General features: G+C 34.3%; 1 protein-coding gene across 3 annotated transcripts in view; it reads right to left on the bottom strand.

The window, feature by feature from the left end:
* Nucleotides 1-6,588: 6,588 nt before the first annotated feature.
* The window catches only part of LOC114326950 (uncharacterized), a 308,181-nt gene continuing 299,813 nt past the window's right edge, over nucleotides 6,589-14,956 (bottom strand). For 2 of the 3 annotated variants that reach the window (XM_050658485.1, XM_028275433.2), the window contains one exon: nucleotides 6,589-9,030. In XM_050658485.1, coding sequence (XP_050514442.1) covers nucleotides 8,297-9,030 — 734 coding nt within the window. In that variant the 3' untranslated portion in view covers nucleotides 6,589-8,296. The remainder of the gene's footprint in view (nucleotides 9,031-14,956) is intronic. The other variant, XM_050658477.1, reaches the window with a different exon arrangement.

Here is a 14,956-nt window from a genome sequence, read left to right on the forward strand (position 1 = left end):
CAGGTATCAACAGTGCGACGTAGTATCGTCGAAACCTTTGCCGGGATTGATATTTTGTTTTTATTGTACAGAGAAGTTAATTTTATTTAAACTTAGAGAATACATTTTTATTTAAATTAAACTTGTGTTTTACTGAGTCTAGTATCTAATGGCCCGGCTACAGACTACGTCTTGCATGAGAGCATACTTGCAGAGACTCGTTTGTGCACGTAAGAGCGTGTGTATGGACGGCAAGACGGTATCGCGAGCAGGCCTCTAAGCGCGGCCTGTACTCTCGTCGACATGCTGAAGATTTTACCTGTGTAGTTTAAGTTCTACAGTTTTACTTGAACGTGTGGCCAGTCCGTTCTTCAATTCCGCAAAAGTTTTCGAGGTGGATAGACCAAGACCAGACGAAATGGGCGACAAAGAAGTGTTTCAAAACAATTCTTAATTGAATTTATAGACTTATACAAATCTTTGCTGGCATAGAGAATATTCCGACAGGAATAAGTAAAATGAAGCACACATGATTATCTTTCATTAGGAGATAAAGAACGGTGTAAAACAGTATCTTCTTTTTTAATAAATTATGGGTGTCACCAGACGCTGTAAATCAGTATGGGTTTATAGTATGAGTTTCATCCATTCTAAGATAACCACGCCAGTCTTCAGGATCTTCCCTCAAATCTTCGATTAAGTTAACATGTTAATGTATGTTTCTTCGCAGGAGCCACTGTTTACTCCACTTACTTCTGCAGCGTCGTTGCTTGTTTATTTGTTGCTTTTTTATTAATAGATAATACAATAAGAGTTCCATTAAAAAACCTCTTCCGTGTTGCCCATCGTGTAGGGTTCTCAAAAGACTGAAGTTTGCGCAGTCCAGTTTTTACGTAGTCTTCACGTGTAGACAACGTACGGTGTACCGTCTTTTTGTTCCGTCATATCGGCACAGTTTTGAACTGCACAGGCCAGACGTAGTGTGTAGTCCGGCTTTAACAGAACTACCCATTACAGAGGGTAAGAGACCCGTTTCTAGGCTGAAACAATTACAGCATATTCATGCTTATCCCAAATCATCACGACTATAATACTCATTGGTATAATTTCCAGATGATTAACTGTTTTACTGACTATTGCTGAGTCTCTTATTGAGACCTTCTACACAAATATTTTGATTCATGAAGAAAACTCTCATAAATACTTTACTCTTCGGCATTAAATACCACAAAACGTCGAAGACTTGTCAAGTATGGATGTAAAATACGTTCGAGAAGCGTAAAAAATCATTAACGATATCTTGTGAGCTTGATGTTAGTGCCCGGGGCTTTTCAGATCAGTGTGGGAGTGAATTAGAGGCTAAAAGTCAAAGTGTACCCCAGTGGCTTCTTATCTATTTAGAACTGTTGGTTAAAACTATACTCATTAAAAAAATAACAAACACTAGTAAAGGTCTACATCTAACAACAGGTCGTTGTTAGTTTTCTTCTGTAAGGCTTTTATTTTTGAAAAATATTTATTTTGGAATAGAGCTCCTGAGCCCTACTGACCTACCCTTCTAATAAACTATTAGCTTTAATATTTCTCTTGTTTACAATCTGTCACTATAAAAATTTAGATTTTGATTTGAGATCAACTATTTTTCGCTAATTTCTAGAATGAAATACCATTTTCGCCTTTAAAAAAGAATAAGTTTAAAAAATCACTACGCTATAAATATCACTATAAAATATACAATTACATACAGTTTTTAAACAATAAAATACTTTTTGGGATAAGAGGCGAGTTTAGGCGACTAAAAGAAAGCTATTAACCCCAGTGTGTATAAAAAGCAGGAAAATGTTTAGCCAGACTTGAAATTTCACTGTTTATGTTTGATGTGAGACAAATATTGGCACCCTTTGGGTTTATTTTAAGTAGTAATGCCCCTCAGTGCATGCTATCTTTATACGCCCCGTTGTAAAAATCGGTTCGTTTCATTGTTGCTGAAGCTCAAGGTTGTTGTTTTGATAAAAAATACAAGATCTATTCAGAAGATAATCTATTCAGAGCCAAGAAAAAGTGCTCCCAAATAATTGAGGGGCTTAGAAGTAAAAGGGTTTAAGTGCAATTTTTTGAAATGTTACTCTAAGTACAGATTCGAATACTTAAATGGTATTAGACCTTTGTGGTAAAACGATTTAAGCATATTTCGCCCTATAGTCGCCATTACATTTAGTTCACTGAAAACAATTGCAGTTTGCTTTGATAGTAAACAGGTTTAACCGTGCGCTTGAACCGTTTTACCACAAAACTATTTTTAGTATTCTGTAAAAACAAATAGTAATAAACGGGTTTAAGTGCGCTTGAACCATTTTACCATAAAACTATTTTTAGTATTCTGTCATGTGTAAACCCGTGTTAATACAGGATTATTTTTTAAGTAAATAAATACTAGATTTGTGACCAATTTTGAAGACTAATTAAGTATTATGCAACGTGCCAGTTGTAGTTACACTGTGGATAACAGCTGTGACAAAAATGATTAGTAATATGTAGATAATATCTACACTTGAACCGCTTTACCAGTAACATTTATCCACACCATGTACCGATTCAAGTACATTTTTTTAATAATTGAAAAAAGGACGGATATAGTAAGAGTAATAATATACCCTTATATTTTTATTATTTTATAGTACATTGTACACTAGACATATTTTAGTTTAATGACTCCTAGAATTTATAAAACTCAAACAACTTTGAAGCTTATTATCTCAGAACTATCAAAACTGCACTTAAACCCTTTTACGTCTGGTCCCCTCAATTATATTTGAACAGATCTTGATAAACTCAAGCAAACATAACCTTATCTCGTTGTAAGACCAACCTCCCACTCTTCCTACCCCCATTTCTTGATTATCATTCGATCATCGGAGAGATGATCATGCGATGCATTTCGAATGCTTTTTCTGCTGAATACATTATAAATCACTATAAAAAAAGTTCACAAAAACAAAAAAAGTACAGTTATCGATGGACTGCTTCCTTTTATTTTTGGTTGACCTATTTATCAACATAAATTTAACAGATAACTGGCGGACTATACCTGGCAACACCGCTCTAAATAACGATGTTTCACATCTGACGAATGTCCCACAAAGGGTACAATATCAACACTCAAATCTATCAAAGACCATTAAAGGTACTGGTAAGAATTCTCATTTACACTTAATATTCACGATTTCTCCTACGATTTATGAAACTGAATTTTGGAAAAGAAGAAAACAACCAAGCTAAGTTCATGTCATGGTACCTTGAAAACTGGTCTGAATATAAACTAATTTTCACAGATAGATCCAAAGACTGTAGGTATTGCGATATACCTTAATGAGAGCACATAATTAAGAGCAAGATTACCATCTTCTAATTCATTTTGTTCAGCAGAAGTATTTGCCCTAAAAAAGGCATTAGACGTAATTCAACAGAATCAATTTAAAAAAGCCTCATTCGTAGTGATTCAAAAAGTGATTTCAAGAAAATTACAAGACCAAGTTATAAGGCTGCAACAGATACCCAAACTTTCCAATTAAAATACAAACTTTGATGAAACTTTTATAAACAACATAAATAAATTCAATTTGCACTGATTCCAAGTCACATTTGGAATTCTGAATATAAAGAAAATCTATGGATTAGTTGGAAAAATCGGTTCCAACAAATAGGACAGATATGGTTCTTCCATTGTAACTTTGCACATGCAAGAATTTGCAGTATTCTAGTACATTGATTTAGATTAAAAGTAACGGATATAAATCAGTGTTTATGTGGCAGTTAGCCTAAAAATTACTAATTTTAAAATTTTAACGGTCCGGGGCTCTAATTTTATTAGATAAACAGTGAAATTTCAAGATATCATAATCATTTAATCCGCTGCCTACATTTAATTGTGTTCTTCAAATAAAACTATTAAAATACCTACTGTAACTACCTTTTAACATTAATTGGTTCCAAAACAGCCTTAGTAATGATTTCGGTCTCCCTATTCCTTCCGAAGTTGTCCTAAACTCGCAAATGTTTACGTTAAAATCGTAATTTTTGTTACCTGACTTTACATATTTGAAAAATTATGTTATAGTATGATACCTAGATCTATCGGTTAATTTGTTATTTAAGTGGATAGTTTCTTTTCGGTAAAATTTGTTAAAAGTGGAGTTAAGCACAAAATATATAAAACGGTAAAAAATATATAAAACAATTTAGCTCTAATTGCATTGACAGTTTTGCTAAGCTAATGATCCTGTTGTAAAATGAAATTGTTTTTAAAGTTATTATTTTTAGTTTACTCTATTGTTGTAGCATTTTTTGTTCCGTTCTGTATAACGTTTTAATTCACGTATTTCAAATTCCACTCTGTATGTTTTAATCCGTAGTCTTACATTTATATATTCGGAGGAGAGTTTTTCATAAATCTTCGAACAAAATTTATTGTTTCTTCGAATAGAATAATCAAAATTTTAATGTTTATTTTACTCAGCTTAGTTGCCTTGGGTAACTCGCTTTCTTTGTAAGAATTGCGTTTCAAAAGCGCATAATAAACAAAATCCGATAATTTATTTGCATTGAAAACTGTGGCTAGCAGAATTGGTTGTAAATGTAAACACAAAAAGTGGTTGTGTACATTTTTCTAGACGACTCTAAGCAGTAACCAATCGCCCACGAGGTGAAAATCATTCGCGAGATTCCGGTGATGTGTGAGAAATGTTATTCCCGGTTAAGATCTTGAAGAAGTCAGAGATCGGGAATTTTTCGCCAGGTGCTGGGATTATCTCAGTACCATGAGTTCCCGCGTAGCCCATCTGAGAGTCAAGTAAAAGTTTTTGTCTTCGTTTGGCCGTCAGAAATCTGAGTGAAAAGTATAAGTTTTGTGATTTCACTTTTGTGAAACATATTATGGTGACGTTTTTCACGTAGTGTCTTTTGGTCACAAGCGACAAAACATGTCCAACTGCCTGCTTATGGGAGTGAGTGGAGGTGAAGTAGTGTCAGTAATTCTTCAATTTGTTCGCTGGAAAGCGGTACCTCCAATTGTCTTGTTCTGTTTAAATTTATGATTCAGCTAGTAATAAATACAACTTTGCCTTGTTTAATTTCTCTTCAATCTTCCTTTCTTTTGGGCAATAGACCAGGGCGCATCTGTAAAAATTTTAGTACATTTGGACGTTGAGAGGTGACTCAAATTTTTTTTTGCAGAAATCGCTTGAAAGTATCTCAAATAATAATATTTGAGTTATCCTCCCTCTCAAAAAGGTCCGGAACATTGTTTAAATAATCAAAATGTCAAAAAATGAAGGAAAAATTCGATTTTTTTCTTCGTTTTTGATTATAACTTTAAAAGTATTCATTTCCGAGAAAAGTTGTACTAACATAAAAGTTGCATAATTAAATTTCCTACAATATAAAATTGGTTAAAAATTTTAAAAATAGTCACCCTTTTTGCAAAATAGCAATAATTGCGAAAAAAACATACAAAAACAAGTATTCGCATTTTACGTTTTTCAACCATTTATGCTACACTTAGGACCTTCATATTTCACACAGAAAAACTTTATGATACAGTAAAACTATACTGTAGATTTCATTAAGATCGGTTTAATAGATTTTGCAAAATAAATTTTGCAATCCAGCTTTCGCCAAAAAAATTAATTTTTTCAAAATATTACGGGACTGAAAATAAAGCAGATAGCAAGTTAATTTTTTTTTGCTTATAGAAGTGTACTGTACCTTTCATTTTCAATTTGCAAAATTAAACTCAATTAACTACCACGGCGTCAGGAATTTTTTTAAATACACATTAATTATTGGTGCTACGCGCAAGACAGCGGATAGTTTGCTCTGATTGGACATTCCAATGACCTTTGATAATGATTGATATATTTTAATTTTTATTACATTTCGATATAAATAAATAACTTTGTTTATTGCAAAATTAAAACACATACTTTATCCTTTAAAATAGCACTTTTTTTAGCAAAAACTTTCTTTGTTCATATATTTTAACTTAAAGAATAAAAGTTTATTATTTTTAAACATATGCAATTGTTTAAACAATGGTTCACAAACAATAATAAAATTAGTTTGATTTTTGTGGAATTAAAATATTAAAATACGACAAAATATAGAGTAAGAAAATAATATATTAGATAAAGATCGGAAGAAATTTTGGTGGAAATCAACTTGTGTGAATCGAACACCGCTGTCCTGCGCGTAGCACCAAAAATTAATGTTTATTTAAAAAATTTGCCGACGCCGTGGTAATTAATCGATTTTAATTTTGCAAATTGCAAATGAAAAGTACAGTACACTTCTATAAGCAAAAAAAATTCAACTTGCTATCTGCTTTATTTCCGTCCTGCAACATTAAAAAAAAATGAATTTTTTTTGCGAAAGATGGATTGCAAAATCTATTAAACCGATCTTAATGAAATTTATAGTGTTATTTTACTATATCATAAAGTTTTTCTGGGTAAAATATGAAGGTCCTAAGTGTAGCATAAATGGTTGAAAAACTTAAAATGCGAATACTTGTCTTTGTATGGTTTCTTTCGCAATTATTGCTATTTTGCAACAAGGGTGACTATTTTTTAAACTTTTATCCAATTCTTTATTGTAGGAAATTTAATTACGCAACTTTTAATGTTAGTACGACTTTTCTCAGAAATGAATAGTTTTAAAGTTATAATCAAAAACCAATAAAAAATCGAATTTTTCCTCCATATTTTGACATTTTGATTATTTAAACAATGTTCCGGACTATTTTGAGTGGGAGGATAACTCACAATATTATTATTTGAATTATTTTCAAGCAATTTCTGCAAAAAAATTTGAGTCACCTCTCAACGTCCATCTCAAAACAGATGCGCCCTGGACTACAATAACTAAAGACCATAGAAGGTAAGTGTGATTGTTTTTTGGCTATATGTATATATTGGTTTTAAAGAGAGGTTAGGCATATTCGCCACATTTTTATCTTTCTTAAATCAATCTTCTAAAATAGGATCCTTGAGTTTATCTTGTCACTCGCAGAAAAGATGAGGTGACGCTCTTTTTCCTTTTTATTTGATTAAATCTTTGTCTATTTTCTTTCAGCTAGTATGATTGTCTTTTTACTTCCTTTCTCATCATCAGTATCCCCTGTTTAATTTAGCTATCTGTAGACCCACGTCACAGCATAGAAAACGCAACAGCAGTGACACACTAGTAGGCGGGAAAAGTTCGCGCACTATTACTGCGCAGATCGTCGGCCATTTTGTGCGTAGTACCAGACAATGTAGAAAATCGACAGTGTTGCCGATTTGTACATAATTATCAGATTTACTCAACTTTTATGACATTCATATTTTTTAACATAATTTTATACGTATGCCTGTGGGAATTATGTCAATAATTGGGACATAACACAAAATATTGACGATGAATGGCGATTGTATTGTTAATCTTTTGCATAAATTCCAGAAATTATTCAAAAAGAATCTCTTACGGGTAATAAAGTTGGTGACATCGGCAACACTGATGAACCAACACATCACATCACCACTGAGATGTACTACGCGAAAAATGGCGACCCTGTACTTTTCAACTTCAAAGGCGGCATCAGGGAGTGTCCTTGCTGGTTTCGTTTATTATGCTGTGCCCACGTCCCAAAGCTCGCCATTGTGTCCTTCAAAGCACCTATATACCGGTTGCATAGTGAACGTATTTAGACTTGGAATTCTTCCGTTTTACTTATATTCCAATACGAAACTTCCCCTTGGGTTAATTTTTTTATTACCCATATTAATACTCCTTTAATCTCTCGCTTTAATCGCTTTTGGACATCCTTTCTTTCCCTCCAGGTTTGATTTCCGTTACACTGTTAAGTCAAATTGAAAATATTCCTTCTTCTTTTGGGCAGACAGAATAAACACTACTTTTAAGATCAGTATAAGGACAATCTTTGTCTAGTAAGTAACAAGTAGTGAGTTCAAACATTTTACATTTTTGGAAACCGAAAAACCCATGAGCATTTATGAATACGAACAACAGGTACAGCCAGCAGATTTGCAGTGAATATACCATTTACAAGGACTAGAGACCACTTGCAGCCATTTTTTAACCCCACAACAATAATTAGTGGAGAAACTATATCAGCGAACTCCAGGAGAAGTCATCAAGAAGACTTTTCATTGGCATCAAAACACATAATATATTTAATATATAATAATATATTTTTTATCCCTTTATAGTTTGTGCTTAACTAAAAACTTTCTAACAACCCCTTCTTATGTGACTTTATTGCCTATACCTCTGGATTACTTAACTTTCTCTCTAAGGTACTAGTAGATTCAATCCCGCTATCCTCGTCCCCACTATCTAACAAACTCGCCTCTCCACGTACAACCTCGACTTTAGTTTTACATGTGTCATCTTCGTTTTTTATCAAGTTTCTTTCTACAAAGTCAAATTTGTCCGGTAAATGTTTTAAGTCGTCCAGTACTAGACTGACTTTTTCTACTAGTGGACTGTTTGGTTTATAGGGTAAGGCTTCAAACGAAACGTTTTTGCCTTTAACTTCGTCAGGAGTATCTACGTGTTGCACCATAAACCTACTTTTACCAAATGTAGTAAAACTTGGTTTTTCTCTAACAACTGGCTCCACAGTAGGTTCAACTGTAAATAATTTATCAGAAGTGAAAGCGCTAGGGCTAGGAGGTAAGTCCAATTTTAATAACTTCCTGGTGTGCCTAAGACCTCCGAGGACATCACCACCACTAACCTTTGAAGTCTTCTTTCTGTTAATTACGTCGGAAGCTAGTTGTTTCAAGGTTGGCACTATTGTTGAAGTCTCAAATTCGTTGGCATCTGAAATGCTTCCTGGTGTGATATCTTCCATGCCGCTATCCGGCGTAACGTTATCGAAGTTCCATGAACTGCTTCCGGGGAAAAATTGCGAGCTGAGATTATGAGTGTCGAAAGGTTGGGTCGAACTAGTGATAAAGAAGTCTTCTGACATGTTAGAGTTCGTCGGACTATCTGTAAATAAAAAAATATAAAAATAAAACGGGATAGTTCCCGAGAGTTGGCTGTACACCATCTCGTTAAGTAACTTTTAACGTGAAGTGAAAGCTCCCTTGTGTAGTTGGTATACAATTTAATTAAGAATTCATCATCATCATACAACCTCTTCTGTCTACTGCTGGACATAGGTCTCTCCCATTCTTCGCCACTCTTCACGGTTCTGTGCTTCTTGTTGCCATTTCTTGGATATTCGGTTAATGTCGTCCATCCAGCGTGTTGGTGGTCGTCCTCTGCTGCGTTTGTCTTCTCTTGGGCGCGTCAATTAGTTTTCTGGTCCATCTTGAGTCTTTCAGTCGCGCTATGTGACCTGCCCAATTCCATTTCAACGACATCAGTGATACCTGTTCTTTTCCTTAAGTCTTGGTTCCTTATTTTGTCTTTTTTTGTCACGCCGAGAATCGATCTTTCCATGCGCCTTTGTGCCACTCGCATTTTTAGTGCTGTTGTTTTTGTGAGCGTGAGAGTTTCTGCTCCGTATGTCATAATAGGAAGAACGCGTTGGTCAAATGTCTTCCGTTTCATATCTGTCGGGATGTTGCTCTTAAAGATGTCTCTTAGTGAACCATACGCCGCCCAAGCAAGTGTTATTCGTCGTTGAAATTCGCAAGTCTAATTGTCCTTGCCTATTCTGATTTCATGACCGAGATATATGTACTTTTCTGTCAATTCTACCACTTGATTTTGGATGATTAGGTGTTCGCTGGGGACTAAATTTGTCATAAATTTGGTCTTACTGATGTTCATTTTTAGACCTATCGTTGAAGATACGTTTTCTAATTCTAATAGCATTTGTTGTGCTTCACCCAGATCTTCATTATCTCCCAGATCTTGTTTAGAGACAAACAATTTTATATCTATGTAAAATATTTGTAAAGAAAATGATTAATGAATCATTTTCTCCAAGTCACCTACACTAGTGGTCACAACATTTACTCATTGTAACTTGTTTTACAGATTGTAAATAATTGGGAGGTTAAATAAAAAAACACAGATCTTCGGTAATAAGTACTATATCGTCGGCAAAACGCAGATGATTGAGCATTTCTCCATCTATTTTTATTCCTCTATTTTCCCACTTTAGCATTTTAAAGGCGTATTCGAGGACCGCTATAAATAATTTAGGTGAGAGAGTGTCGCCCTGTCTCACACCTCGCTTGATATGAATTTCTCTGGTAGTATCATGTAGTTTTACACGCATTGTGGCGTTTTGGTATAATGTTTGCACTAACTTTGTAAACCGGTAATCTATTCTACTATTGTTCAGAGCAGTTATAATGTTGTCTAATTCCACAGTGTCGAAGGCTTTGTGAAAGTCTACGAAGATAAGTACCATTGGTGTGTTGGTAAAAATCTAGCTTTTTTTCTAGTCTTGTCGTAATTATTCGGGTAAACATTTTATAGATGTGGTTCAATAAGCTGATTGGTCTATAGTTTTCTAGGTGCGCCTTGTCTCCTTTCATACCTTGTCTCCTTTCATTTTACTACACAAGAATTAAAACTTCTAAAATATCCAAAAGGATTACATTGATTGTTCAGAACGAACGTTTTCGGACTAATCAGTCCAACTACAGTGAACTCCTTGTCCTTGCAAAATAGTCACAATGCTAAACACTGGTTGGATTAAATGTTAAATCTGCATTATAAATAATAAGTGAAAATAATGCGAGTTAAAGTCTATGATAATGGATTGCCTCCAGAAACATGTGAGTACTCTTCTTTCACATAATTACACGTCTACTTTCGACCACGCTAGTCTGCCAAATTATTTGGCAAGTGGGAAAGTAGAGTACTCACATGTTTCTGGAGGCAATTCATTATCATCAACTTTAAGTCACATTATTTTCACTTATTTATAATGTAGATTGAACATTTAATCCAACCAGTGTTTGGGCATCGTGGCTATTTTGCAAGGACATGGAGTTCACTGAAGATGGACTGATAAGTCCGAAAACTTTCGTTCTGAACAATCAATGTAATCCTTTTGAATTTTTTAGAAGTTTTAATTCCTAATTAAATTACACGCTCTGAGCTTCGCTGGTAGCGCTAACTAGCGGATTACTAATGCAACTTTCGCCGGAAATTTTTAAATTTATTATTTAATTTTTATCGCGTAATATTTACAACGCAAAAAAGTAATTAAATCGTAATCGATTTTTTTAAGATTTTACTAATCATTTTGACGTTCTATTGATGAAATATTAGTTTCTTACTTCGGATACTTTCACAATTATCGTGCAGATGGCGCTTAGATTAATAGATTAATTTATAATTACATAAAAAAATAAAAACCTTATCTTGTAAAAGGTATATCAAAAATCCCTAAAAAGGGCTATATCACAACAAAACGTTTTCGGAATCAATATTCCGTCATCAGTGTTATCACAGGTTTACATGCTTTAAGCCACCAAAATATACAGGTAAAAACCCTTAAGTTGTTTTTGAGCAGTTGGGGTTACATTATAATATTATTTGATTTTAAGGGATATTAAAAATATTTCCAGATTAACCCCTGGCAACACATGTCATCAACCATATTGGTTGGAAATTTGTAGGTAGGACCTTACATGGCCGAGTTTAGGTGACAACTGAACCGGAATGGCTGTCTGAAGGATATCAATCCAGTGCCGACACCCTTCAGACAGCCATTCTGGTTCAGTTGTCACCTAAACTCGGTCATGTAAGGTCCTACCTACAAATTTCCAACCAATATGGTTGATGTCATGTGATGCCAGGGGTTAATCTGGAAATATTTTTAACATCCTTTAAAATTAAATAATATAATGTAACCTCAACTGTTCAAAAACAACTTAAGGCCGGCCATTGGTAATGTTACAAGTATAGGCGATCCCATCACCTTTATAAAGTACACCACTCATAATCTAGAGCATATATGTATACCGAAAAATGCTTAACCTACTAACAATATATCTCGCTAATTACAGCCATATTTTTGCTACCCTACCTGTTGTGTATTGTTTATAAAAAAATGTGAAAGTTTTGCTTTTTTCTCAATAAATATAAGAGTGTTTATATCTAAATTACTCAAGTATTTAAATGAATTTCATGATAAAAGTCCGTTTAGCACTAGCCTATATGTAACGGAAGGATGTAACGTTAAAAAAATGTGAATTAATAAAGTACTTTTTGCGTGGTGTACTTTTAAAATAAATTTCTGGAATTAATCGAAATTGGCATGTGAAACGTAAATCTTGTACATATAATACACAAAAAGTATAGGAATCTGTAAGAATCTAAGCTCTGTTAATGTAGCAATTATGTATAAGATGGCGCTATGAAAAAAATTAAATAAACATCAAAAATTCAGGAGCGTAATGGCCCGTTTGAAACTTTCCTTAGGAAATTTCGGTACTTGACAAATATGAGTTTATTAGGGGTCCGGACAAATAATCCCGGACAAAAAATCCCCACAAATTATCCCCGGACAAAAAATCCAAGGACAAAAAATCCCCACAAATAATCCTTACAAATAATCCCCACAAATAATCCCCGGACAAATATTCCCCACAAAAAATCCCGGACAGATAATCCCCACAATTTTTTTTTGACAAAATATCCCCGCAAAAAATCCCGGACAAAAAATCCCCAAGAAATATTTTTGCCGAATAAAGTTGTCAAATGAATGCTTATAATCCAAGGATGGTACTAAAGATGAGAAATTTAGACTGTCTGTCCGTCGGTACGTCCGACCGCGCATATACCTACTCCGTCATTATGCCAGGTAGAATGACACATGAGGGGTCGAATGAACGGTTATAATCCAACAATGGTACTACAGATGAGCAATTTGGTCCGTCGGTCTGCTTGACCACGAATATAACTCCTCCATCACTGTACCAGGTAGAATGACAAATAAGGTGTCGAATGAAAGCTTATAATCCAAGGATGGTACTAAAGATGAGAAATTAGACCAAGGCTGTCTGTCCATCGGTCCGTCCGACCGCGAATATAACTACTCCGTCAATATGCCAGGTAGAATGACAAATGAGGTGTCGAATGAATGGTTATAATCCAACGATGGTACTAAAGATGAGAAATTTGATCCGTCGGTGTGCCTGACCGCGAATATAACTCCTCCGTCACTGTACCAGGTAGAATGACAAATGAGGTGTCAAATGAAAGCTTATAATCCAAGGATGGTACTAAATATGAGAAATTAGACCAAGGCTGTCTGTCCATCGGTCCGTCCGACCGCGAATGTAACTACCCCGTCATTATGCCAGGCAGAATGACAGATGAGGTGACGAGTGTACAGTGAACGGTTATAATCCAACCATGGTACTAAAGATTCACGCACGCATTTCCTTTCCGAAAGTTCCACTTTCACGCACGACGTGCGGGAAAGTAAAATACCTTGTAATATTGCATTATAATATATTATAATACATGCAATAAACTAATATTGAAAGTTTGTTTTTGACAACCTTGTCAAATAATTGATTTGTGTATTTTCACTTCTAAATAAAAATTGATATAACTCTATTTTTTGTGGCTTTTTCCAAACGTACGGCCCTAGAATAAATATTATTCCTAACTCGTGCGGAAAGTGTGTTCCTCGCACTCGAATGCCTGCCCGAACTCCGCTATCGCGTCGTTCGGGTCAACGGCGTCTCGTGCGTGAAATTATCACTTTCCGCAGTAGTTAGGAAAATAACTATTTTATGATGTCGATATTTTCCAAGTTATGGGGGAAATAGTGACAGTTAGAGGTTAGAGTTAGAGCATAACTATTGAATTGTCTCGTTAATTATGAGTTTTACGACAAAAATGTAGGTACCTATAATACAAAAATAGAACTTAGTAGATAGAATTAACTTTTACATAATTTTGAATTTTGATCTCTTTCATTTTTTTTACGAATATTTAAAATTGTTTCAAATATGATTTCCTACAATTATTTCTTTTTGACAATTTTTTTAGTGCGGTTGATATTTTCCGAGTTAGCGGGAATATATTAAAAAGGGGTGGGGAGCATAATTATTGAATTGAATCTTGTTTCCGAGCTGCCCCAAATTTTATAATTCTAACCTTTAGGGGAGGTCAATAGTGGTGTAAATTTAAAATTGCGACTGAATTCCGCTGAAGGGTTAGCCGTCATATTGATTTTAAAGGAGAACCGTTGATGCTAAATACCTCCACCATTTTCAACTTTTTTGCTCTACTGCTCATTATTTATAATAGTTCCCAGGTAGCAAGACTGTTTAACGCGCTCTATCTGAATCTGCGTTCCATTAGTGTGCAGATGGGTTATAGGTATAGATAGGGCTATTATAGCAATCGCCATTAAACCGGTTTTTGGTACGAAAATAGTGATTAGCAATTAAATTTAAGCATGAATTGTAATTTCGATTACCAAATATCGAATTCCAATTGTGAGTTCATTCAAAAATCGTGCATGCAGCACTCTGCTTTGAATAACCCTGTTCAAAACATCCTATTTGTGATGATAATTGCTTGTCCTGAAAACGATAATCTTGATTGTAATACAAAAAAACCTATTCATTTTTGTAATTTCAAAAGTATTTGGTCATCATCATCATCAATGGCGTTATAACTCTTCGAGACTCTGCCACATTTTTTATTATTTAAAATCAATACAGCTGCCCACGATGTGAATTTGATACCGTTCACGTTATCAACACCAGTAATAAAAATTTAATGTGTTTCTCGGTCGATGATCGAAATGCCACATCAGCGACTTGTTAATTATTGTGTTTTGACTGGAATAAGAATGTGAATTTTAACCGAATTTTTAACGTGCATACAAATTGCACATACAATTTTTTTTGTTTATGCTTATTTTTTATTATAATAAATATGTTGATTTTCACCCATTCGTGAGCAAAAATTTGGTTGTTTTGAC

Source organism: Diabrotica virgifera, chromosome 1 (genome assembly GCF_917563875.1).
Source record: "Diabrotica virgifera virgifera chromosome 1, PGI_DIABVI_V3a".
Lineage (NCBI taxonomy): Eukaryota > Metazoa > Arthropoda > Insecta > Coleoptera > Chrysomelidae > Diabrotica > Diabrotica virgifera.